Source organism: Helianthus annuus, chromosome 6, assembly GCF_002127325.2.
Source record: "Helianthus annuus cultivar XRQ/B chromosome 6, HanXRQr2.0-SUNRISE, whole genome shotgun sequence".
Classification (NCBI taxonomy): domain Eukaryota; kingdom Viridiplantae; phylum Streptophyta; class Magnoliopsida; order Asterales; family Asteraceae; genus Helianthus; species Helianthus annuus.
This window is the reverse complement of record NC_035438.2, coordinates 7,520,706-7,545,800: the sequence shown is the minus strand read 5'-3', so window position 1 is coordinate 7,545,800 and position 25,095 is coordinate 7,520,706. Positions and strand designations below refer to the sequence as shown.

The following is a 25,095-nucleotide window of genomic DNA, read 5'->3' as shown; positions in this document are numbered from 1 at the left end:
GAAATTCGTTGTGGCCAGTGACACATAGAGGAGCACAAACTGGGTAATTTTAATAACCAGTTTCGGTTTCACGTTTTAAGGGTTGGAACGGGTTCTAGTTCCGGTTATTTAACCAAAAAACTATACCCAATGTGCACGGTTCCGGGTAGGGTTCACTTTCGGTTCTTAAGAAACCGAGTATTAAAATAACCTATTTTTGGGTTTTCCTATACCTTATTTCCGAGTTTTTAGTACTCTATTTCCAGGTTTAGTAATACTCTATTGCGTTTGATTCAATCGCAATGCAACTATAGGATAGATTGAGTTCAATCAGATACTTCAAAACGTGCGTTTCCATATCGTTAACACATCACATAATGCTTGGATTAATCCATTCGATATTTGCGAGGTACCCGTGCCGCAAAGCACGCGGGTCTTATTACTAGTTATAACATATAGTAGAAGGATGGAAACTAAAATAGTATTATTACTAACACAATCGTTGTTTATAAATTATATGTATAGTGATATATTAGAATCTTTTTATATAATACTCACGATATAAAATAAAAGAAAAATGAATACATATATTTGATATTTAGAATAAGATTAATCTCTGGACTCAAAAAGTAATTTACCCTAGTAATAATAATAATAATAATAATAATAATAATAATAATAATAATAATAATAATAATAATAATAATATGACGCGTGGTGTGACCGCCCCCAAATAGTAATATAAACACTATTTATTTGATTTGGTTTATTAATAGATAGAGATGAGTAAAAAAGTTTATTTAAATTTTAATACTTATCTTTTTAACTGGGATACAGGTTATTAAAGAGATTAGGCGGCAATTAGAATTAAAAGCTTTTGTTTTCCCTCTTTCTCATTAAAACCGCTATGAAACCGCATTTCTCAACCTAGTTCAGTGATCCAGGGGAAATTAGAACTTGACGAACTTGTTCATTCGCTGGAAGGAGTCAACTGCCAGTGATCGAAGGGTTACCATTGGTTCAATCGCAACCTCAACCACCTTCAATTTTAGGTCAGTAAATTGTAAAAGATAGATGATTATGTTCTATTTAAATATGTTCAAAGAAACAATCTTGCTGAATTCGGCCATGTAGATTTTGAAAAGAGCTGTACACAATTGTTGTGTTCATTATGAGTAGATAAGTTCATACATATACGTATTCTTTTGGTTTACATCAGGTCCAATTGTCATGCCAAAACAAGGCTGAATCGCCCTTTCCAATCACACTTGATGTATTTATTGAGATCCAAATTAACTTTCCCAAACTCCTTGTTAACTGCTGTGGTATAGTCTAAACCCCGTCATTGCTGCTCGGAATAAGGGGTGCAAACGAGTTGAGTCGAGCCGAGTCCGAGCTCAACCAGGCTCGAGCTCGGCTCGATTCGAGCTTTATTTCTAATTATACTTGAGCTCAACTCGAAGGTAATTTTGAAGCTCGAAATCAGCTTGTGCTAGACTCGTTTAGTATTTATTAATTAATTTATATTAATTATAACTATTATTATACATATAATTTAGTTATTTTTTTCTATTTATATAAATGGTAATTATTATTATATAAATATATGTTTAATATAAAATATATAAATAGAAAGCTCGTTTAGGCTCGCGAGCCGGCTCGAGCTCGATAAGCAAAGCTCGGGCTCGTTTACTAAACAATCTACTTTTAGGCTCGAGCTCGAGCTCGTTTAAGCTCGGCTCGTTCGAACTTTTTTTCAAGCCGAGCTCGAGTAGCTCAGCTCGTTTGCACCCCTACTCGGAATCACATTAGTGCAGGCAATGTTACCGTCGCCTTAACTACTAGGGCCCAAAGTTGGGAGCCGAAGGCCTTGATACGCCACCACCAGTTGGAGATCAGGCCCATATTCAGTTCCTTGATGTTGATACCTAATATGCGCAGCCCTCGTTTCTTCTTCGAACCTTATAATATTATATACTAAATATTGTTATTGTATTGTATGTTTTTGAATAGACAGTATGGGTAGGCGCAAACAACTACATATCACTCCTACGGACAACAGTAAAATGCAAGATTATCCATCAAATTCTCATGATGCACAAGGTACTAATGCAAATTATCCGAATTCTTTGATGTAGAGGGGGCATTCTTGACCCAAAGCCTTCCAAGTGGGTCAGTTTGGGTTGCTTTTAAAATTATGTGAGTTGGTTTGGCTAAGATATTTTAATTAAATGGGTCACAATGGGTCACTTGAAATTCCATCTTGTTATTTTCGGGTCAAAGCGGGTCGACAACATTAAAGAAATGGGTCGATGTGGGTTAGTGTCTTAAATAAATGGGGCAGGTTTCGGATCGGAGTGGGTTCAGTTCAAATTGAGTTTCTGGCCGAGACGGTTTCGGCACGACGTAGGTTTTGGATTGGAACGGGGTCGGTTCGGGTCGGGTTTCGGGCCGACACGAGTTTCTGCATGGGACGGGTTTCGGATCACAACGGGTTTTGGGCCGACACGAGTTTTCGCACGAGACGAGTTTCGGGTCGGGACGAGTTTCGAACGTTCGACGCGAACCATTTTCGACGCGAACCATTTTCGACGCGAACCGTTTCGGGTCGGGACGAGTTTCGATTAGTTTTAGTTTTTTTTTAAGAACAAAATCAGAACATCGATATTAGATCTGTTTCTTGTATGTTTAAATTGGCTGAAAGAATATTTTGAATCGAAATCAGATCAGTTTGATGATTAAGATCTGAGTTTGGTTCAAAGAAGGAACTAAATCAAAGAAAATCTAGTTATACACGCATATCACGGCTTATTTTAGTTATGAATCTGAGTCGTGTTGTTGCTGTTATTTACAAAGTTAATCTGGATTTGATTTGGGTTCAATACTCAACATATTATATTGGATTTTACGAGTTTACTGCTGATCTATCAGCAACTGACTTTTCAATGTTAATGGCGTCTGCGACAGCTAACTCGATTTCTGCAGTCGGGTTTTCGAACGTAGAAAAAGACTGATCTAGTTTGATAGTTGCAGCTTGCGTCTGTGATTAGAAAACAAAAAAAGAATTCACGGCTGAATCTGAAATAAACGGGTGAAAAGATTAGTGATTAGGATCGATACAAGTGTTTGGAGCCGGTTATCATTTAGAGTGAAAGGGAGTTATGCGGGACTGTATCTCACAGAAACTTTTTCGAAGGTTACCAACCCGGACCCGTTTTAACCCGACAAAATTGCCCCTTGATGTACAATCACTTTAAAAAAATCATTTTTTTAACCAACCCGAAACCCGTTCCGACCCGAACCCGTTCCGACCCGAACCCGTTCCGACCCGAACCTGTTTGACCCGAACCCGTTTCGACCCGAACCAAAACAACCCTTTTTTTAATTGACCCGTTTGGACACGAACCCGTTTCGACCCGAACCTGTTTTGACCCATGACCCGACCCGACCGATCCCTTTGCCAGTTCTACTTTGATGTATTGTTTTTTTTCTTCTTCTCATTGGTTAGTTTTTGACTTTGACTAGGTAATGTGTACATGGAAGCTAGACCAGCGAGGATTCAGGAGAACAAAAAAAGACTACGAGAATTAGGAGTTAAAAACGTTGTGGACTCTATGACAAGTTTGGTAGACAGTAACAAAATGAAGAAAAAAATAGTGAAAAGGAACACTCGTGCGGGGGATGTAGATTATATTCCAAATCCAGATCCAGGTGATGATTCTGAGGAAGATAACCAACAAGTTGGTAGAAGTATTGTAGAATCCAAAAAGGTAATATGATTATTCAAACTTTGTTTATTTTATTTTGAGTAAATTGCTAAAATCGTCCCCGACGTTTATTCACATTTGCTAGATCCATCCAAAAAAGGTTTTTTTTCTCATAGGAACCACTAAGGTTTCAAAAAAGTTACTAAATTCATCCAAAATGACTAACACCCTAACAAAACTAACTTGATAGAGGGGTAATTTAGTCATTGTCTTAATATATAATTTACCCTTTTTTAAGAGTTATATCTTGCCCCCCACCCTTTTATAAACAAAACCCTAAAACCCAATTTTTGAAGCTACGACCTCACGATGTATCCGTTTACAACGAAGATAAAAATGATTAACTAGACTTGCCTCCTCATCTAGTCTTCTCCAAATCATAGACATATCCATTACTGACTTGGAGCATATAGGACAGGAGAATCTGTTGAAAAAAAAAGAATTAAATTTTAGTAAAAATGCAAAAAGATAAATACATGAACCAAAGAATCATATAAATACTTACTTATTACGGCTTATCATCTCGTTACAACATTGAGAGCGCATTGTGTGTCCACATTTCATGACAGTAGTGTCTTTCTGTGAGTCGAATAGGTACTGAAAATGCAGTGGTGGATACATTATAACTTCGAATGTTCGTTCAAAACACAATGAGTGGTTACGACTTACAAATAAATGTAAAACGGATACATCGTTGTTCATTTGTGTTCGTTCAATTATGTCAATAGAAATTCTTTGAAACAACGATGTATCCGTTTACAACAACGCATGATGCGACAGTGGTGTGTTAAACACCTGCATTACAGCTGATCATAAGTTGTTTCAAGACCTGTTTGTTTGACCCATATCAGCTGGCCTGTAACTAACATACCTGTAATCTATCTAGCTGGCCTTCAACTAACAGACCTGTAAGTTGTTTCAAGACCTGTTTGTTTGACCCATATAGATGATTGATGAAAATATATAATGCACACCCAAATAGATGATTGAAAAATATTTATTCGTTGTTGAAAAGATTGAAGTTGGTGCTAGCAAGTCCTTTGGATGTGCAATCTTATAAACACCATAAAACTAAAAAAATCACAATGTCTAGCTAGCACATTGCCTTCTGCTTGAAATCAACAATCGAAGGATTGATTTAATTCAAGTCCACTGATTTGATATAAGTTTTGATTTGATTCAAGTCCACTAATAATAGCTTTAATAGCTTTGATGTTTTCGCTGCATTTTCCATTAAGGGTAAATTAAATATATTAAGACAATGACTAAATTAACCCTCTATCAAGTTAGTTTTGTTAGGGTGTTAGTCTTTTTGGATGGATTTAGCAACTTTTTTGAAACCTCAGTGGTTCCTATGAGAAAAAAACCTTTTTTAGATGGATCTAGCAAATGTGAACAAACGTCAGGGATTTTAGCAATTTACTCTTTTATTTTATATAGAAATGTGATCTAATGAAAATAAATTTGTTTTAGCGACACCATTCACAATATATTCCACCAATGTCCATGAGTAGAGCTGCTAATCTAACGAAACTAGGTCGGGTGCTTGCTCCAAATGTCTCCCAAAAGGTTCCGTCTACTTCAAATGCAACAAAACCGAATAAAGAAGGAGCAAAGAGAAGGATGATTCTTGTTGATGAGGATGATGATGAGGACGTGGAAATATTCCAAGGTATTATTTTGTTAATCTTAAAGTTTATTCAGTTAAAAGTACCTTTATATTGATTTACTCTTCTATGCTTTAAGAAGGTAATAAAGTGGATAAGGAAGTAGATGGTGTTGATGAAGATGATGAGCATGGAGACATGGCAGATCATAACTTTTCTGAAGATGAAAACAATGATCAAGAAAAATTGCATGGCCCTGAAAAAGATAAAGCAACAGGTTCTGATTAAACTTACTATACATGTGTATGTATTATATTTAGGATACTTGTATTTCTTATTTTTAACAGCCAAACACAACTTTTATTCCACACCACGTCAAAAGAATTACAACAGTACCCATTAGCAAGATGCTAACAAGGCACCAGCACCCAGCATGACCCATAAAACCACCCTTGACTCACCAGTACATTGATATTATACTACCCCCATCCCATCTCCTTAGAGTAATGAGAAACGTAAGCTGCTTTGTCTTTAAGCGGTTGAAATAGGCACAAGAACCGGACCTTTAGCGCATCTCCCTAGGTCCAATTGTCATACCAAAACAAGGCTGAATCGCCCTTTCCAATCACACTTGATGTATTTATTGAGATCCAAATTAACTTTCCCAAGCTCCTTGTTAACTGCTACGGTATAGTCTAAACCCCGTCATTGCTGCTCGGAATTAGGGGTGCAAACGAGTCGAGCCGATCCCGAGCTCAACCAGGCTCGAGCTCGAGCTCGTTTAACATATGAAAGCTCGAGCTCGGCTCGATTCGGGCTTTGTTTCTAATTAAACTCGAGTTCGACTCGATAATTTTTCAAGCTCGAACTTGGCTCGTGCTAGACTCGTTTAGTATTTATTAAATAATTTATATTAATTAATAATTATTATACATATAATTTAGTTATTTTTTTTCTATTTATATAAATGGTAATTATTATTATATAAATATATGTTTAATATAAAATATATAAACAGAAAGCTCATTTAGGCTCGCGAGCCGGCTCGAGCTCGGTAAGCAAAGCTCGGGCTCGGGCTCGTTTACTAAACGAGCTTCTTTTTAGACTCGGGCTCGAGCTCGTTAAAGTTTGGCTTGTTCGAGCTTTTTTTCAAGCCGAGCTCGAGTAGCTCGGCTCGTTTGCACCCCTACTCGGAATCATTTTAATGCAGCCAATGTTACCTCGCCTTAACTACTAAGGCCAAAAGTTGGGAGCCGAAGGCCTTGATACGCCACCACCGGTTGGAGATTAGACCCATATTCAGTTCCTTGATGTTGATACCTGATATGCGCAGCCCTCGTTTCTTCTTCGAACGCACTTTGTTTCTTGCATGTTATTATAATATTATATACTAAATATTGTTATTGTATTGTATGTTTTTGAATAGACAATATGGGTTGGCGCAAACAACTACATATCACTTCTACCAACATCAGTAAAATACAAGATTATCCAACAAATTCTGATGCACAAGGAACTAATGCAAATTATCCGAATTCTCTGATGTATTTTTTTTTCTCTTCTCATTGGTTAGTTTTTGACTTTGACTAGGTAATGTGTACATGGAAGCTAGACTAGCGAGGATTCAGGAGAACCAAAAAAGACTACGAGAATTAGGAGTTAAAAACGTTGTGGACTCTATGACAAGTTTGGTAGACAGTAACAAAATGAAGAAAAAACCAGTGAAACGGAACACTCGTGCGGGGGATGTAGATTATATTCCAGATCCAGGTGAAGATTCAGGTGATGATTGTGAGGAAGATAACCAACAAGTTGGTAGAAGTATTGTAGTACCCAAAAAGGTAATATGATTATTCAAACTTTGTTTATTTTATTTTATATAGAAATGACATCTAATGAAAATAAATATGTTTTAGCGACACCATTCACAATATATTCCACCAATGTCCATGAGTAGAACTGCTAATCTAACGAAACTACGTCGGGTGCTTGCTCCAAATGTCTCCCAAAAGGTTCTGTCTACTTCAAATGCAACAAAACCGAATAAAGAAGTAGCAAAGAGAAGGATGATTGATGACGAGGACGAGGAAATATTTCAAGGTATTATTTTGTTAATCATAAAGTTTATTCAATTAAAAGTACCTTTTAAATTGATATACTCTTCTATGCTTTAAGAAGGTAATAAAGTGGATATGGAAGTAGATGGTGCTCATGAAGATGATGAGCATGGAATCATGGCAGATCCCAACTATTCTGAAGATGAAAACAATAATCAAGAACAATTGCATGGCCCTGGAAAAGATAAAGCAACAGGTTCTGATTAAACTTATTAACAAAATTATGTTCTCTTTCAATAGTACATATAAGTTTTTTCGAACATCTAATGGTATATGCATTCCACCGATGGTCCTAGTAAAACATAAAGCAAAATTATTCCACTTCCACGCATCATCCCCCAAACTCATCTTCACTTGCTTTAGAACTTGGTGTCCAATTGTTAGTACAAAAGCTCACTATGTTGCCTACACCAACAATATCTTGCAATTTGCAAAAATATTGACCTTTTACTTCAGCGACTCGTTATCTATATATAACTAAATTACCATTATTATTGTGACTTCGTGAAGATGATAATACACATAGACTATGTTTTTTATAGGTCTTATTTTATCGAAACTTCTTTAGGTGCTCCCAAAAAGGTTAGAGGTCATACCCAAAAGGCCGAAATATGGAAAATGAATACTACTGAAAGAATAGATGTCACATTTAACGACCATGGACAACCAGTGGGGGAAGAAGGCAAAGAACTTGTTCAGTATCTTGGGACACTTGTGAGGATGGCTGATCATGTATCAATTGAGTATTCTGACTGGAGAAAAGTTCCTATGAAAAATAAAGAGGATATGTATTCGCTTGTTAAGGTATGTCTTTTATCAAACATGATATGCATCCATTCATTAAGGTAAGAGGTATACACTAACATATTGCAACTTTTTGTAGTCCAAATTTGCTATTCATCCAGTTGAAACAAGTGAGATTAAAGAATGGATATTCCAAAACATGGGGAAAAAATGGAGAACGTGGAAAGGTGTATTAAAGTCACGTGGATATGATCCAAGCCTTACTATTGACGAAATTGTGACGCAACAAACTAATAATGACAATAGAGTGAATCCAACTCAATTTAAAGAACTTGTTACTCGTTGGTTCACTCCGAAATTTCAGGTAACAATGATATGTAAATTTGATTTCTTATGCAATATATATAATTTTGAAACTAGATGAAAGAAATCCTATCATGTGTTAAATTACCATTTACTATAGACTACATGCGCTGCAAAAAGATTGAGTCGCTCAAAGATGAAGGAGCCTCATGTAACCGGGACAAAGTCGTTTGCTAGACTTGCTCATGAAGTGGTATTATTCTAGTTACTTTGACATATTATTGTAAAATTTAGTTTTTCATTTCTGTTACTAATCATTAAGCAAAAATTATAGGCAACGAAGAATGATGGTGTATACCCGACCCGAGGAGAAATGTATATAACAACTCGCACTCGTAAAGATGGAAGTTTTGTTGATGATAAAGCAGCTAATGTTGTGGTAATGTATTTTTATGCGTTAAAATATTTTTACATATCATGTGCGTGTTCACTTTTTTATAAGCTTACCTATATTATTATGTATTTAGGCTTCACTAAAAGCTATTGCAAGTGACTCTGCAAGCAAACATATAGATCCGCATGATTTTACAAATGATGAATACTCAAAAGTTAAAGGCCCGGAGAAAAGAGGGTATGTTCGATTAGTTGGAAGAATGCCAGCCACAAAAAGTAAAGGTGATTCTTCGACTAATTCACATACTATTCATCAGCTTCAGAGTGTTGTGAACGTTATGATGAACATTATCCAAGAACGTATCCCCGATGCAAACTTGCCTACAGTTCTTAGCAATATGAACATACAGGTACTTACATACATGTACTACTATGTGGTCTTTTACATATATATATCTTTGTATTAGCATTTATTCTCATTAAAATTTTTTAGGTCCCCCGCGTCGGTTCTTCGGCTCCTAGCAACTCTTTACCTAGTAACGAATTATCATCTTCAAGAAGTGACGATATTGATGACAGAGCTGAAAACATGTGAAGCCTTGGAGGAATAGAGATAACAAGATTAATGGATTGCTTGGCACTAAGTTTTTTTAGAGTATGATTCGTATCGAAAGAACGTTTTGACTTCTTTTGTAGACATTAATTTGTTTTCTAACACTTATAGTATGTTTTGGATCGAACTTTTAGTTCAAGTTATGACATTATTATTTTGCTACATGTTTTCATTTTTATTTCTATATTATATCGTAAATAAATAACAGCTAAATTAATGAAATTAATATGATAAATGTTTATAGTGGCATTTTATTTTCGTGGCAAAAGTTATGTGTCACTAAAAGTAGTATAGATATATTACTAGGATTAGTTTTTACTGGCATAAAAATTGTGCCACAAAAAGTTTGTTTTTTTATATTGTGGCTAAAAGAAAAGTGCCACTAATAACTAAAAGAATTATAGAGGCACACTAAAAAGTGCCACTAAAGCCTTTTAGTGGCACTGCTTCTAGTGACACTTTTTTTGTGTGCCACTCATTCCTTAAGGGGTCTTTGGTGGCACTTTTATGGATTTTTGTGGCACTTTTTGTGTGTCACTAAATGACAGTTTTTTTGTAGTGGTTGGTGGCCGATGACGGTTGTGTGACATTAGTACTATTTGACACCGTTTTATGCCCCGCCGCAACGCGGGGTGTGCTCGCGTTGGTCGAACTTGTTAAATGGAGAAAAATAGATGTGTTGCGACAGTCCAATCACTACTAGAAAACAGGGGGATTTCCTACCAAAATTTCCGACAAAACCAATTTTGTCGGAAAATGCCGACCATTTTCCGACAAAATACCAACTAAAAAAATAATCTGGTTTTATCGACTATTTTCCTACAATTTACTGACCAAAAAAAAATGGTCGGAAATTTGAAGGAAGCTTCCGACTAAGTTCCGACCAAAAAAAAATGAATAAAAGAAGAAAAAAAAGTGGTCGGAAAATGGTCGGAAAAGTTAACTATACAAAAAATAAAAATAAATCTTTGTCGGAAACTAGTCGGAAAACATAAAACCAAATTCTAATTACTGTATATTTTAAAATAATATTTATGAGTCTTAGTTGATACAACTTTTGTCATTAAAAGGAGTCTCATTGTATACACAAACACACACATGTATACTTGTAAAAGTATTATAAGCTAGTTTTAAGTAATTGATCCTGATAGTATACACGTATGTATATATATGTATAATATGTAAAAGTTGGTAAAAAAAAGTATTTCATGTATGATTAAGGTGTACAAAAGAAGGAACGAAAAAAAGACATTTAAAACTCCTAAAAACAAAAATAACACACTTTGGTCGGAAAGTTGTCGGAAACTTCCGACCATTTTCCGACTAAAACCAACAAAAACCTTGGTCGGAAATGGACAGTTTTTTAGTTGATTAATCAAACGGGAAAAATATACGAAAAAAATGTTGAACCCCACACGCACGTTGCAGTTCATTAACTCACAAAATTTAAAACGAAACGAAAAACTTGGGAAAAATGATAAGTATGGTGGACCAAAATTGAAAATACAAAAAAAAGTTGGGATTAAATTGCAAAATATGAAAAACTTTGGGTAATTTATTAATAGGTTAGAAACTTAAGTGATACGCATGGTTAAATCGATTAAATTTTCAATTAAATAGTTATTAATAAGCGAAAAAAGTAAAAGAAAACGTTAAAAGAAAAAAAGTTATTTTTTTAATTTTCATGTATGATGTTATAGTTTTACTTTCATATTTGATTAGGTTAGTATAGTAGTAGCAGAGGAATTAACAACAAATAATTTTTTTGCTCCTTTTGAACTACTTGTGATTGATTAGAAGATAACCCTAATATGATGTTATAGTTTTACTTTCATATTTGATTAGGTTAGTATAGTAGTAGCAGAGGAATTAACAACAAATATTTTTTTGCTCCTTTTGAACCACTTGTGATTGATTAGAATTTGAAAATAATTCTTAACTGAGTCCGGTTCGTCATCAGTTTCATCACCCATCGGTTATTAGATAGTAAATAAAGATAAAAATTATAAACTTTTATATAACAATTAAAACTATCTTTATCTTTATAAATAATAAAAATGTTAATATATGGTTTTTAATTTTATTAATTAATATATGGTTATCATTTATCCTTATTGTTATCATCAAAATCTTTTAATTTTAATAATTAATATATGGTTATCAGTTATCTTTATCTTTATCATCAAAATCTCTTCTATAAATTTTAATTGAGAACACCTCATAAAACGACATGTGTCCCCAAAGTGGTTTCTTTTGCAGCGGGGGGATTCATTAGTTATATATTATGTTAGATAAAAGGCAAATGTTTCTCACATGATCACGAGTCTGTGTGTAAAACCAAGAAAAAAATAACTAAGTCGATCTCTGACTCGCACGTTGCGACAGACCTATCAAACGGGGAAAAATAAACGCGCTGCGACGGACATTTCAAACAGGAAAAAAAATAGATGAAAAACCATTGAACCTCACACGCACGTTGCGGCGTGTTAACTCGGAAATTTAGAACGACACGTTAAACGAAGAACTTATGAAAGATGAAAAGTATATAAGAGACTAAAGTTGAAAGTAAAAAAAATGTTGAGATTAAATTGCAAAAGATGAAAAGCTTTGGGTTGAAAGTAAAAAAAATTAAAGGTGTTAAATTGCAAAAGATGAAAACTTTTGAAATTAGAAGTGAAAAACCAAATTAATCAAAAGGGTTAAAATACCAAAGATTGAAACTTTAGATTTAAATTTGCAAAGATTGAAACTTTAGAGTTAAAAAAGAAATCAATTTCAAATTATGAAAAGAAAAGAGATAAATAGATTTAGTTAAATTGATGTTTATTATTATTATTAGGGTAAGGATAGTGTAAAAAGGGTCTAAAGTGTGAGAAGTGTAAGAAGTGTATTATAACACTATATATAATACTATATAACACCATATAAACACCGTATAACAATATGTAACACCATATAATACCATATAACACTATGTAACACTATATATCATTATATAACAAATATAACACTATAGGTTGTCTGATAACATGTCTATGATAGATGTATAGTGTTATATTTGTTATATAATGATATATAGTGTTACATAGTGTTATATAGTATTATATGTTGTTACATATTGTTATACGGTGTTTATATGGTGTTATATAGTATTATATATAGTGTTATAATACACTTCTTACACTTCTCACACTTTGAGCACTTTTTACAGGATCCTCTACCATTATTATTATTATTATTATTATTATTATTATTATTATTATTTTATAAAAGAGATAAATAAAAATTAAAGGGTGAGAAATTATCAGAGAATGATACGTGTCTAAAAAGGATTTTTGTTTATTAAGATAGAAAGATTTATGATCAGTTTTATTGAATGTTTAATAAAACATAAAAATAATATATAAGTTAATCCACCATTTATTTACAATAAATTGAAAACTAAATAATTTATTAAAATAATTAACCTAGTTATAAAATATCAATGTAACATGTAGAATAACAAATTAAAATAATACAAAGCAAATGAAAAACATATGATACGGAATCGTTCAGGATTGCAGGTACTGAACAAATATACCAAATAAGAGCCACTTTTTACATTGACCAAATACTCTCTCAAGGTTTACTTCACCACAGCTATATTATTGTAAAGTCTCCATGTACACCTACACATATATGCGCAGTTGTTGTTTTGGCCGTATACCTAAGGGTCGTTTTAGTTGCTGCAAGAGAGAGAGGTAATCATCATTCATGACTTTAGGGCCCATGCAGTGGACTACGACTTGTGCTTCACTCATGACCCTACTTTCTAATCTCTCTGCAGCACAACTTCCCACTATCTATATCGATCTTGGTCGTTTTGTATTAACCATGAGAGACATATAACGAAAGTGATACAGTTATTGAAGTGAATCTTCACTTTTCAGCTCTTTGAATGTTCTTATTATTATTCTAAGGGTTTTGTTGTTTATGATCTTAATTTGTTTTTCCTTCTATATTAAACATTATTCTGACTGTCTTCATAGATGCTTAACCTTTTTGGCGAAATTATAATGTATTAAAATGGGATCCTTAAAGAGCTAAATAAATAGGCCTTCAACCGTTGAAGATATAGAATGCCTGAAAAGATTCAAAAATAATTTACCTTAAGTTTGTTAGTTTATATAAACTTAATTATGTAATATTATTATGTAATATTATTATGTAATATAACGAATTATCAAAGGGACACGACGGTTGAAGGAAGATCCCACTTCAAATGATGGTTATTCCCGCCATCTTTCAACTGCCAACATCTCTTGTATATATATGTAATAACCGGCAAATATGTTCGGTACCAAGACATTTCGTTTCATACGAATTGTCCATTATTCAGTTTTCTTCTTATTCCCACATTCATACTCTGTTCTAGTGTTCAATCGTGACATACAATGAAAACCAATTCTATGAATTCCGGTCATGCTTCCGCTGATGTGAAACCGGATATCCAACATAGTGGTATCAGAGCCACGGTGGGAAATCGAAGAAAATCGATCGATATTATACGATTCCGGGCACAACCGGATGAAGAATTCCGGGCACAACCGGATGAAGAACAAAACAGAGGATACGGAGACGGAGACGAATTCAACCCTGATCGCACAACTCCGTGATCACGAATGTTTACAAGAATGAAGCGAGAAACGATGCCATGCAAACACTGTTCCGATGAAATGAATGAAAGACGAAGGAGGATGCGATTGGAACAAGATGTTGTTCCAACAATGAATTACGTCTGCAAGAAGAACCGTGAAATAGCGAACGGAATCGATAAGGATTCCCAGAATTTAAAATACGGACAAGTAAGTGTCAAAAGTTCCAGCCATGTGAGGGTTGAAGACGGTTATGGTGTGGGCCGTGGTATTCATGCAGACGGGGAACCATTCAAGAGTACCATACGGGGAAAAGATGAAGTACCAAGCGTGAATTTCGCAACACGTGCAGATGACGAAGAAGACGTTTGATCGAAGAAGGTAATCAAAGCGAACTTTGCGGGTAATTTAAATGTTTTTAAACGAATACGAAATTCGTGTTGAGTAGAGACTAGAACAAGGAAAGATGAATGTTTATTCATCAGGGGTCTGGGTGTTGTAGAGATTCAAACAGGGAGTGAAACCATGCAAATTCAAAGCGTGTTTTACACCCCAAAATTGAATCGAAATGTATTAAGTATGGATCAACTAATACTGCAAGGTTACACTGTCAAAATCAATGGTGATAAGTGTCAGATATACCCAATGTTTAATACCCTTGTTTTCAGTACTAAGAATGAAAGAACGGGTCTCACAAAAGAAGATGAGATAGGTGAAAGGGAAATAAGAATAGTGATCGATGAAGGCCCGGTACATGAAGAATATAAGGAAGATTACTTGAATACTTATTTCGAGAATCTGAACATGTCTTCAATGGAACTGAATCATGATGTTATGGGAATTCGATCAATGCAATTTCAAGATTTTTCGGACTGCATATCCCTGTTGGACGACAAATTAGAAGATGTTGAATACGTTTTCAAATTCAAACATGAATTAGAAGTCAAATTCGAAGAAATGATAAAATGGTTTTTAAGACAAAAAGTGGGAATCAATTCAAGACCGGTTCCTCCCCACACAAAGAATAACAGGAAAATCGATCTACTCGATTTATACATGGTTGTAAAACGAGATGGGGGATATAAAAAGGTTTCTGAAAGTGATACATAGATTGTGGTTGCTAAAGATCTTGGCTTTGATTACAATGATGGTTATATGATGCGGATTACTTATGTTATGTATTTGAACGTACTGGAGTACTATTACAAGATCAAAACGGTTGCGCTTGCAAGGGACATGATGAATGCAGCCATGAACAGGGACGGTGAAAGTAGTAGCAGTATGCAGCCACAGATACAACCGAGGAGCAGCAGCTTACTAAAGAATCTGAACGAATTAGCAAGACCAACATCATCAGATTATGCACTATATATGGGAGGTGACTGGAATGCAGCGAAGCGGCTTATTGAGAAAAGAAAATATGTCTTTACAGAAGCCGTGAATGCACTCTTCTAAGCATAATCAAGTTTAGGGGAGTGTGTTAGTTTATATAAACTTAATTATGTAATATTATTATGTAATATAATGAATTATCAAAGGGACACGACGGTTGAAGGAAGATCCCGCTTTAAATGACGGTTATTCCCGCCATCTTTCAACCGCCAACATCTCTTGTATATATATGTAATAACCGGCAAATATGTTCGGTACCAAGACATTTCGTTTCATACGAATTGTCCATTAATTCAGTTTTCTTCTTGTTCCCACATTCATACTCTGTTCTAGTGTTCAATCGTGACATACAATGAAAACCAATTCTATGAATTCCGGTCATGCTTCCGCTGATGTGAAACCGGATATCCAACATAGTTGCTATTTTAGGGTGTAAGGGGCACTCCTCTAAGTGGGGAGTGACATCTCTTACCCACAGCCAATCAGCACGCGTCACGTCAACTCCCCACTTAATTTCCCCCACACCCTCAATTTGATGGCGACACTCCTCTCTTGGGGGACTTTGTTTTTTTTATTTTTTTAATTAAGTAAATATCATTCAAAAAATCAATTTGATGTGCGGTGAACCAATGCCGCTCCCCACTCCCCGCTTAGCCTCCCCGAGGGGTCAGCGGCGGTGTTCCCACTCGGGGACTCGCCTCACCGAACCTCTCCCCGCAAAGCGCCCCGTTCACCCTTATTGTTGACTACTTTATTTATATTTCTGAACCAGGGATATTGATTTTGAGTTTTGATGAATATTTGATGGCTTCACTCCCTAGTGTATTAATGACTGATGGATTTGGTTATGAGAGGGATTTATTTGTAATTTAACTAATCATGTGCCGACTCCAGCATTGGCTAGGTATACAACCACATTGAATTATATATTAACTATTCTATGTGGTTTTGATATAACCACATAAATCGTGCCCACGTATAATAGATCAAATATGGATCTTGTGAAGGCAAGTGGGGTTTAGTTTTGGTTGACAATGATGCTCACCATCATTGGAAAGAAGTATTGTTTTTTTTTTTTTTTTGAAAAGAAGAAGTATTCTTTTTTACTTATAGGTTTTCTGAAAGCAAACACGTGGATCTTAGGTAGTTTTTAAACTTGTGTTGAAATTAGGTGATCCACTTGTCAAACTAGCTAGCAGATGCAAGGATGATTAGGCAAAGTTCCAGGCGAATTTGGTGTAGCGTCAAGAATTGTAAGGACCCGTTACTCCTACTAGCGAATGCGGTAATGTGGCAGGATCTGATGAGATCTGCTAGTGAGACAAGCGGATGTGAATAGTACCCGAATTGCTACCCTTGTATAGAGAAGATCCAAGAACTAATCTTTCTGAGAGGTAATGGATCCGGGGAGCTACATGCAGTGGCGAAGCTTGAGATTTCCGATCAGGGGGTCGAAAACGTATAAACACAAATTTCTATACATAAACTACATATTCTTCAAGTGAAAAGTTCGGGGGGTCGGCCGCCCCTCCCGCCCCCACTAGTTGTCGGGTGAGAACATGCCGACCATCTACCAAATCAGGTTGCATGTGTACAAAGCGTTTGTTTATTTAGTAATTTTACAATAGTAATATACCATTAATGGGGCCTAACCCTTGATCTTAACATATGCTAAAAATGAGAGTAGGCTTCACTACTTAAGAGTTTAGATATATATGTTCCAAGAGATGAAAGATATACACTCCCCACATCCGCTAGTCTCACACTAGCTAGTGGATCTCACTAAACCCTACCACATTACCGCATCCGCTATAAGAGGGGACGGGGCGGTCCCGTGATGGGCTTGAGCACGCGTGATGGGTCGAAAAGCACACCGCCGCCGCTGACTTCAAAACGCGTTATCTTTCTAACGCGTTAACCACACAACGCGTTGAAGTTTGAGGTTTGATAGGGTATGACTTGTACATTGTGCATTAATACTTGTATATTGGAATCCCCATCACTAGTGATACCACCCCCACTACATTTCTATCACTATCACTAGAATATTGGATGCTGACATGGCATGATTTGATTGGGTGCTCCCATCACTAGAACCCATCACTAGTGAACCACCCCGGGTCCCCTAAGAGTAGCGGATCCCTACAATTTTTGACACATCACCAACGCTACATGAAACCATGCCAAATCATCCTCACATCCGCTAGTCTGACCAGCGGATCACCTAACTTATTAACAAGTTTCAAAAACTACCTAAAAGCCATGGGTTTATATCTAGACCACCTAGCTAAAGGTAAAGAAAATCTCATTGGAAAGCCATTGTACCTGTTCATTGGTAGCTTCTTGTGGTCTCATAATTTTCCTTGGTTATTTCATATATTTAAGTTTTGAATTACTTGTTTTTCATTTTATTTTTTCAGTGGTTCGCTATCATAGATGAAGAATGATCATCGGCGGAAGCGTATTTTCAACCAATTGTCTACCTGAAGGCAAAGGAGCACAAAATCGGATATTGGGCCAATATGATCGGTTTAAAAACCTTTTTGGAATTAGTCGAAGGGAGTCAAGACCAGACTGTCCCAAACACGTTCGGATATGAAACCGTTTTTTAAGAAAATAATGGGCCGGTCTGGTTTGAGCGGTTTCAACAGATATATTTCTCAAACCGATTTCAAACTGGTGGATTAGATCGTTTCTAACCGACTCTGGATTGGTTTTGTGTTTGACCAGAAAAGTTGTAGATACACACATTGAACTTGACCTCAGCTGATCAATATATGACCCTGGTTCTATGGGAAGTAAAAAAAATATGATTTATTTGACATAAGCAAGACAAATCATATTCAGTGTATCGCTCTAGATGGATTGAGACTATAACTCTTCTCATTTTTAAAGGATAACGCAAAATAATGGTTTTTGAGGGTAGCTAGAGAATCATAAGTTGATCGAAGCTTGTCAATAAATTCGAAAGTGTCCACTTGACTTATTAATGGCCTAGACAGCTGGTCATGATGGGTTCTTTGGGATAAATTTCGCCATACGAGTGGATTTGGATTCAACTCTAGCTATGCTCTACTTGCAGTGATGATATGATCATGAAACTCCATATCTTCTTCTGGTCAAATGTGTTCTTTTTTGCTGACCCTATGTTGTTGTTGGTGATCTTTCAGCCATCTGAAATGGCAAGGATCTAGTATGATCTATTGAAGTATAACTAGTTGCTGAAATGATCCAAAAACAGTCCCTGGATATGGCTATATAAAAGGGTATTTTTGGTGTGTGTGGAACAGGCAGAATTAATATGAAGATATGCAGAAACATTGGTATCCCTAATAACCTACTTCATGTGGTCACAAATCATTTGCAAGCATGGAGTTCAATCTTAACCTATTTCAGGCGAAAAAGGAAGGAGAATTTGAGAGCTCAAAAACTATTCATCAATAAATATATTCCTTGTACTTAGAATTGATAAAAACAAATTATTAATGTGATTTGTCTCCATGAAATGATTGTGCACTAGATAATGACACTACATTACTATAATTTTTTTATGATTGCTTATTTGACTCAGAATTACTCTCTATTTCCTTTAATATACAACATCCTAGGATAATCACAAGCAACAATATATAAAGGAAACCTCTTTCAAAACAAAAAGTGAAGAAAAGAAAAGAAAAGAAAAGAATGAACCTTCTAAACAAACACATGAAAAATCACACATTTAAGTACAACAAAAACACACCAAGTATGTGATTCAAGAACCTGATGAGCTGCATCCTAGACGAAGCTCTAGATCAACACCTTCAACCGCCAAATCGGTCTTCTTGTTCTTGTTATCAAGACTAACATGATCTATAGATGTTGATGCTCCATTGTTGCTAGAATTAGAGAGAGAATAATTGAAGCTATGAGGAGCCACAACATTACCAGTAGTACTTGGATGAGGTGTAATGGAGAAATTATTTAAAGATGAAGGCTTGAAAATAGCATTAGGGTTAGGTAAAGAAAAGAAAAGGCAAAGACCACCATCTCCAACAAGTTCTTGATCAGTTGGAACCAAGAGAGTTGAAGAAGATAGATTAGGGTTTTTCAAGTTGAGCTGTGTTTGGTGGAGCCTAGCCCTATCACGGCGGTGCACATTCATGTGACCACCAAGAGCCTGAGCTGACCGGAACTCTCTTCTACAAAATGTGCAAGTGTAGGAGCGCGGTGGCCATGTCGTTCCCATTGCATTTCCGGTGTCTTCGGCGAAAGCTTTCACTTCCCATGACTCGTCTTCGTCTACCGTCATCGAATTAGGGTTCCACATCCACAAGAATATTATGCTGACTATGCAGATGGAGATGGAGGCGGATCTAGCTAGCTAGGGCTAATTGGTGGTTGTTAACAACAGCAACCACCTTGTAGTGAACGAAAGAACATTAATGGTGGAGAATGTTTGGATACCAAAATACCAAGAATTGGTTAGATAAGAATTTATATATAAATATATTTTTTTTTAAAACACGATGCCATTTTTTAAAATTATTTTTATACCATTTTGTTATATCAAGTTATCAACAAGCATTTAGAGAAAGATACAGTAAGTTAAGATACAAAAATAACCACATCAAAGCTCAAAAGGTTAAACTCTATCACTCAAATAGACAAATAGTCAAATACTCATATTTACATTATATATTTACATTACAAAAAAAAAAAATAAATAAAATAAAAAACTATATATGTATACTATAGAACATATGTGTATATAGTTAGTATAATGTTATAAATTACCAAAACTATAGTAAAAATGAATCTAATCGGATAAAGCTGTTCAGAGGTGTTAGATATGGTAGTGAAGAAGAATGATGCATATTGGGATGACTACATAAAGAGAGGAGGGGACCAATATCGTCTTACCATAAAACTTAAAAACCTGCAGGTCCTATCTACGTTTCTTAGCTGTATTTCTAATCTCTATACCTGCAAATGTTTTTTTTTGGAATCCGTGATTTTCGATTTTAGGCCTAATATTTATGTAGTCCTTAACCGTACGTTTAGTTGCATAATTATTTTTTTATCGTATATAGTTTTTTGTAAAACTTTTCTGCATTCAGTGTACAACAAATTATGAAAAGTTTTGAGAGACTCAGAGAAATCCCCAAAAGTAATAGTGGTGATTAAGATTATAATGGCGATGACGATTATGGCGACGATGAAGCGGAAAAGTTTAGAAAAAATTTAAGAACATTGACATCGAGTGATAAAAGTTTCAAAATTAAATGGGGAGGAGCACCGCACATGGTCTGTGATTTCGAGAGACACGTGTTTTTTTAAAACCCGATATATATGTGTTAATTTTTTTTATATATAGTATACTCATACAAACTTCAAGATAGACCCATTTTCAAGACAATTTTTATGGTTTAGATGTTAATTCATTGGCATTAGCTAGGTTTAGTGAGCACAATACCCATTTGATTTTAAAAAACAATAATAATAAAACATTACGGAATGACACATTTTCTCGAGCTTGAACATGGTACATAAATTCTCAGAGACGCCATTGTAGCAGTATTTCTACTATCAGGATTTTGGGGCTTCAAATATATCCAGGAATCTATAAATCCATGTTTAATTTCGACCCCTTGTGAAGTCATCCTATAATATAATTTGCATTATAAAAGATTTAACTTGAATGACCCCAAAAACAAATGATTACATCAGAATTTGGAAGCAAAATCAGTCACATATAGACAATTGTCTTGCTTTCACCACCGTGGGGTTCGTGTAGTTACAAATGTTGATAGTTGGTCCACAAATGGTTTCTTTCTAGCATTCATTTCAACCCCTCTTGCTTGCATTTTGATCATCAGAAACCCTATCTTTGCAATTATCATTATGGCCCAGTTGATACTAACTTTCTGGACCCTGTTAACAAATATTTATTATAGTTTATGTACAAGTTTAGGTTATTAGTTAGTGGTATTATTACAATATAAATATATATATTGAAATGTTTTACATATAAAAGCTACTTGGGGGCTACGTTTATTAATAAATATATAAGTTGTTTTCTAATGAATATATTATTAGGGTTATATTCATCAGAAAACAATTAAAAACTTGAAACCGACAAAAGTACTACTAACCAATCAATTTTTTTTCTTTTCATTTCCTTTTAATTATAAGGTTAGAATTATAAAAATAAAAATAATAATATAAAATATATATATAGATTGACGAGCTGCATATATGTAGTTTACGAAAGTTCACACATGAGGTATATATATTTGTAGTTCACAAGCTACATATATGTAGTTCGTCAATCTACATATATATTGTGACACCCGACGATTTTAGGTTATTTATGATAGACACGAACTCTTTTTATTGTGATCAAACACCCATGCTTTACACTTGATTAGAATTAATTAAGTGCACCAAACATTATACTAGTTCAACACAAACATTCATGTATTGGTAATTCGAAGAATTACAGAATCACACACAAGTCTTGACCCCCGAAAGTTGATGAATTATCAAAATAATATTTCAAACAAGTTGTTATAAATTTTTCTTCTGGAATTTCATGCTAAGTGATTTCATGCTTAGATTGTTTATTATATTTGAACAATGTCAAATTTCGTACAACCATTATGTAGTTTGAGTTAAATATTTTTTACAAGATATTAGGCTTTTATATTTATATTATTCAGGCTGGATTTTTTTTATAAAAAAAATAAATATATAACCCTTTATTCTTGAGCCTTGTTTACTTAGCCTTTTTGTTAGAAAATGCCCATACCAAAAGCCCAAAGCCCACCCCATTTTCCTTAAGCTTACACTAATCATCATTTGAAAAAAAAAAATAATCCTCTACCGTCCCCAAAATCGTGATAGCAACCCCCAAACCCTAAATTGCCATTGATTCATACTTGGGTCTTGAAATTGAAGGTGTTCCTGATCGTTTCAATACCATCGACTTGCAAGTAAGTTTTATGGTCAATTTCGTTAGTTTTTATGATTTTTAAGAATTGGTCAAAAACCCGAGTTCATCCCAACAATATTATAATCAATCAAAGGTTTAAACTTTAATGTTTTTAAATGGTTCTTGATCGTTACATGTGGTGATTACACAAGATGTAACACTAGAAACTTGATTAGAACACGAATCAATAACATTAGAATGTTACTGCAGAATTTTCAGATTTTGTTTTGATCTTAACATGCTCATATTGATTCTAAATAGAACAATTCTTGAGCCTAGGATCATCTACTGGAAATGTACATGATTCACAAAAATTTTCATGAACCCTAGTTACGTTTTTATAAACTTTTAATGTTGATGTGTAAAGCTGTGTTTTTTGATTAAAAAATATGGTCCATGACGAGGACTATAACTTGATCAATATTTGGAGTTAGGACCTGAAATTTTTACAGTAGATACTCATAGGAGTTTGTGAGACACTCCAATTGGAATATTGTCAATTAGATCAACGTAGATTTTTCTATAAATTAAATGGTAAAATGTTATCAGAAAACGACATTATTGACCTTTATGTGAAGTAGGATTTTTCATAAATTTTATATAAACATTTAGACCTCAAGAAAATTACACAAACTCATATGGACTATTTAGAATATCTCATAAGATATTCATAATTTTTCTGCATCGTTTAGTATTTTAAATAAAATAACACAAACCGACTCAAAAACTGATGTTTGCTGAACTTGGTGAAACTTTTTGTTAACATTAGAGATTGTATCTATTTGGCTATGCAAGGTGTCTTTGTAATGTGAAACCTAAATAGATGTCATTGAACACGTTATGTGTTATATACTATAGTTTTACTTGCTTTGCATAAAAATGAATTAACCTGAAGTCACCTCATTAGTCACCAACGGGTTGTCGGGTCAACTTGTGCTAAATGGTCAAACAAACGAGTCTTTTCTAAAACACTAAAACAACGTGGTTGTTTGGATTACTTGGGTTTTGTGAATCAACGCGAACATACACTTATAGACACTACATGTGATAGGTAGTGGTTAACCGGACACTAACTCTTTGGCTTTTCCATACTGATCGGATTTTCTTCGCAAACTGTAAGTTCACTACTTTTCTAAAAGCATGCATCCTTGGTTTGGGACTACTTATATTCCTTGGAGGAATACTTTTAATTTGAATACCTTAGTTTACTTTCATGTCTATAGTGGACGAAACAACCTTTATCTTGAAAGTCCATACTTTTATACCGACCAGTTGCCAGGTGGCAAACGGGGTATTAGTTGATAGCGCTATTAGGTTTGACAATCCTCACACGATGCTGGGAGCCGAGAGTGAACTTTTGACTCTAACTTTGCATCAATGCCGATAGACATTGATGTGGGGCACAAACTTACTCAGTCAGTTTTGGTACTTCACGTTTAGTTACTTAACCGTGGGTTAGCTACCCATGACATGTCCTTATAACTTTTGTATTTGGATTTACTTCTTGTTGAACTAAGCTTGTGAACTCGCCAACTTTATACTGATACACTTAAGCATGCTTTTGCAGGTTGCTAGGGTACACATCAGTGCTATGATGCATCATGGAGTCGCATTGCTTTTATCAAACATTTAGACTCTGCTTTAACTACATTAGATATTTTTATTTTATAATTATTTTCACTTTCGCAACTCAAAAATGTAAACAGTATTTTCTCATGAATGAGCAAACAGTGATTTTTTTTAAACTTATATAGTGGTTGTTCAATATGACTAATGATTGTGATCCTGGTTTGTCACACGTCTTTCGGTAAAACCCTGTAGTGGAATTTGAGGCTGTAACATATATTTTTATCTTTTTTTTAGTTTTAATCAATAATAATAACATATAAAAATGATGAAAAATATAAAAATAAAAAATCTTGTTTGAAAGTGGTTTTCTTCAAGTTTTATACTATTTTTTAAACTTTCTAGTGACCCATTTCCAATATTACTATGCATTAAGAGGAGTTAATTTAATTCTTTATATATAGTATTTTCCTTTGTTGGTTCTTCGTATACGCATGTATAAATAAGTTAACTTTAATAATCTAAATTATGAGTTGTTTACCGATAATAATTCATATCGATAATTTAACTAGAAAAGGGTGATCTCACGATCTAACAGAAAAGTAACCTTGTGTGCCCCTAATAAACAATCGACTGAGTTCTATTATAATTAAAATGTTATAAGTAGTTTTAATATAACATAAATGAAAGTTAGGAGAAGACAAAGTTACTTCTATATTAGGGCGAGATGCTTTGTCAATGAAAATGAAAGTGAAAGTGAAAGTTAACAGTGGGATTAGTTACACTATCAGTATGAACTGTTATCGACCAATGAATTATAGCTTGGTTATTCAAATTCAACTTATCTAAAATTAAACTCAAATTGTAAAACTTTAACCTATTAAATTATACAAAATTGCATTTTACACCATATAAGTTTCAGCTAAATTGAAGGCGGTGTCTTTTAACTAAAGAAATTACACTGAATATCCTTTATGTTTTAAGTTTTACACAGGTGGTGTCCTTTT

At 34.6% G+C, this 25,095-nt stretch overlaps 2 protein-coding genes and 1 long non-coding RNA gene across 8 annotated transcripts; 2 read left to right on the top strand and 1 right to left on the bottom strand.

Moving 5' to 3' along the window:
- The first annotated feature begins 2,028 nt into the window (after positions 1–2,028).
- LOC110864549 lies at positions 2,029–9,647 on the top strand. Of its 5 annotated transcripts, none has more exons than XM_022113649.2 (13): positions 2,029–2,082; positions 3,505–3,749; positions 5,220–5,418; positions 5,496–5,630; positions 6,944–7,194; positions 7,270–7,453; positions 7,529–7,666; positions 8,039–8,274; positions 8,354–8,578; positions 8,678–8,770; positions 8,852–8,956; positions 9,045–9,320; positions 9,404–9,647. In XM_022113649.2, the coding sequence occupies exons 1-13, from the start codon at positions 2,046–2,048 to the stop codon at positions 9,503–9,505; spliced, it is 2,226 nt and encodes a 741-aa protein (XP_021969341.2). In that variant the 5' UTR covers positions 2,029–2,045; the 3' UTR covers positions 9,506–9,647. The 5 variants fall into 5 exon arrangements, with proteins under 5 accessions (XP_021969341.2, XP_021969344.2, XP_021969342.2 ...); XM_022113652.2 differs by having other exon boundaries at positions 5,493–5,630; positions 7,366–7,453; XM_022113650.2 differs by having other exon boundaries at positions 5,493–5,630; positions 7,532–7,666.
- Positions 9,648–18,696: 9,049 nt separating this feature from the next.
- On the bottom strand, positions 18,697–19,999 carry LOC110864548 (transcriptional regulator SUPERMAN). Its single transcript, XM_022113646.2, has one exon. The coding sequence runs from the start codon at positions 19,856–19,858 to the stop codon at positions 19,304–19,306; it is 555 nt and encodes a 184-aa protein (XP_021969338.1). The 5' UTR covers positions 19,859–19,999; the 3' UTR covers positions 18,697–19,303.
- Positions 20,000–22,377: 2,378 nt separating this feature from the next.
- LOC118479675 lies at positions 22,378–24,271 on the top strand. 2 transcript variants are annotated; one of them, XR_004860002.1, is made up of 3 exons: positions 22,378–22,523; positions 23,574–23,637; positions 24,090–24,271. It is a non-coding gene; the product is annotated as an uncharacterized LOC118479675 (long non-coding RNA). The 2 variants fall into 2 exon arrangements; XR_004860003.1 differs by lacking the exon at positions 23,574–23,637 and having other exon boundaries at positions 22,384–22,523.
- The last annotated feature ends 824 nt before the right edge of the window (positions 24,272–25,095 follow it).

Excerpts from the sequence above, each read along its gene's own strand:
- LOC110864549 (XM_022113648.2), top strand. The coding sequence starts at position 2,046 with ATGCAAGATTATCCATCAAATTCTCATGATGCACAAG. Across the intron at positions 2,083-3,504 it reads AAATTCTCATGATGCACAAG|GTAATGTGTACATGGAAGCT; the intron begins GTACTAATGCAA and ends GACTTTGACTAG. Across the intron at positions 3,750-5,219 it reads GTATTGTAGAATCCAAAAAG|CGACACCATTCACAATATAT; the intron begins GTAATATGATTA and ends AATTTGTTTTAG.
- LOC110864548 (XM_022113646.2), bottom strand. The coding sequence starts at position 19,858 with ATGTGGAACCCTAATTCGATGACGGTAGACGAAGACGAGTCATGGGAA.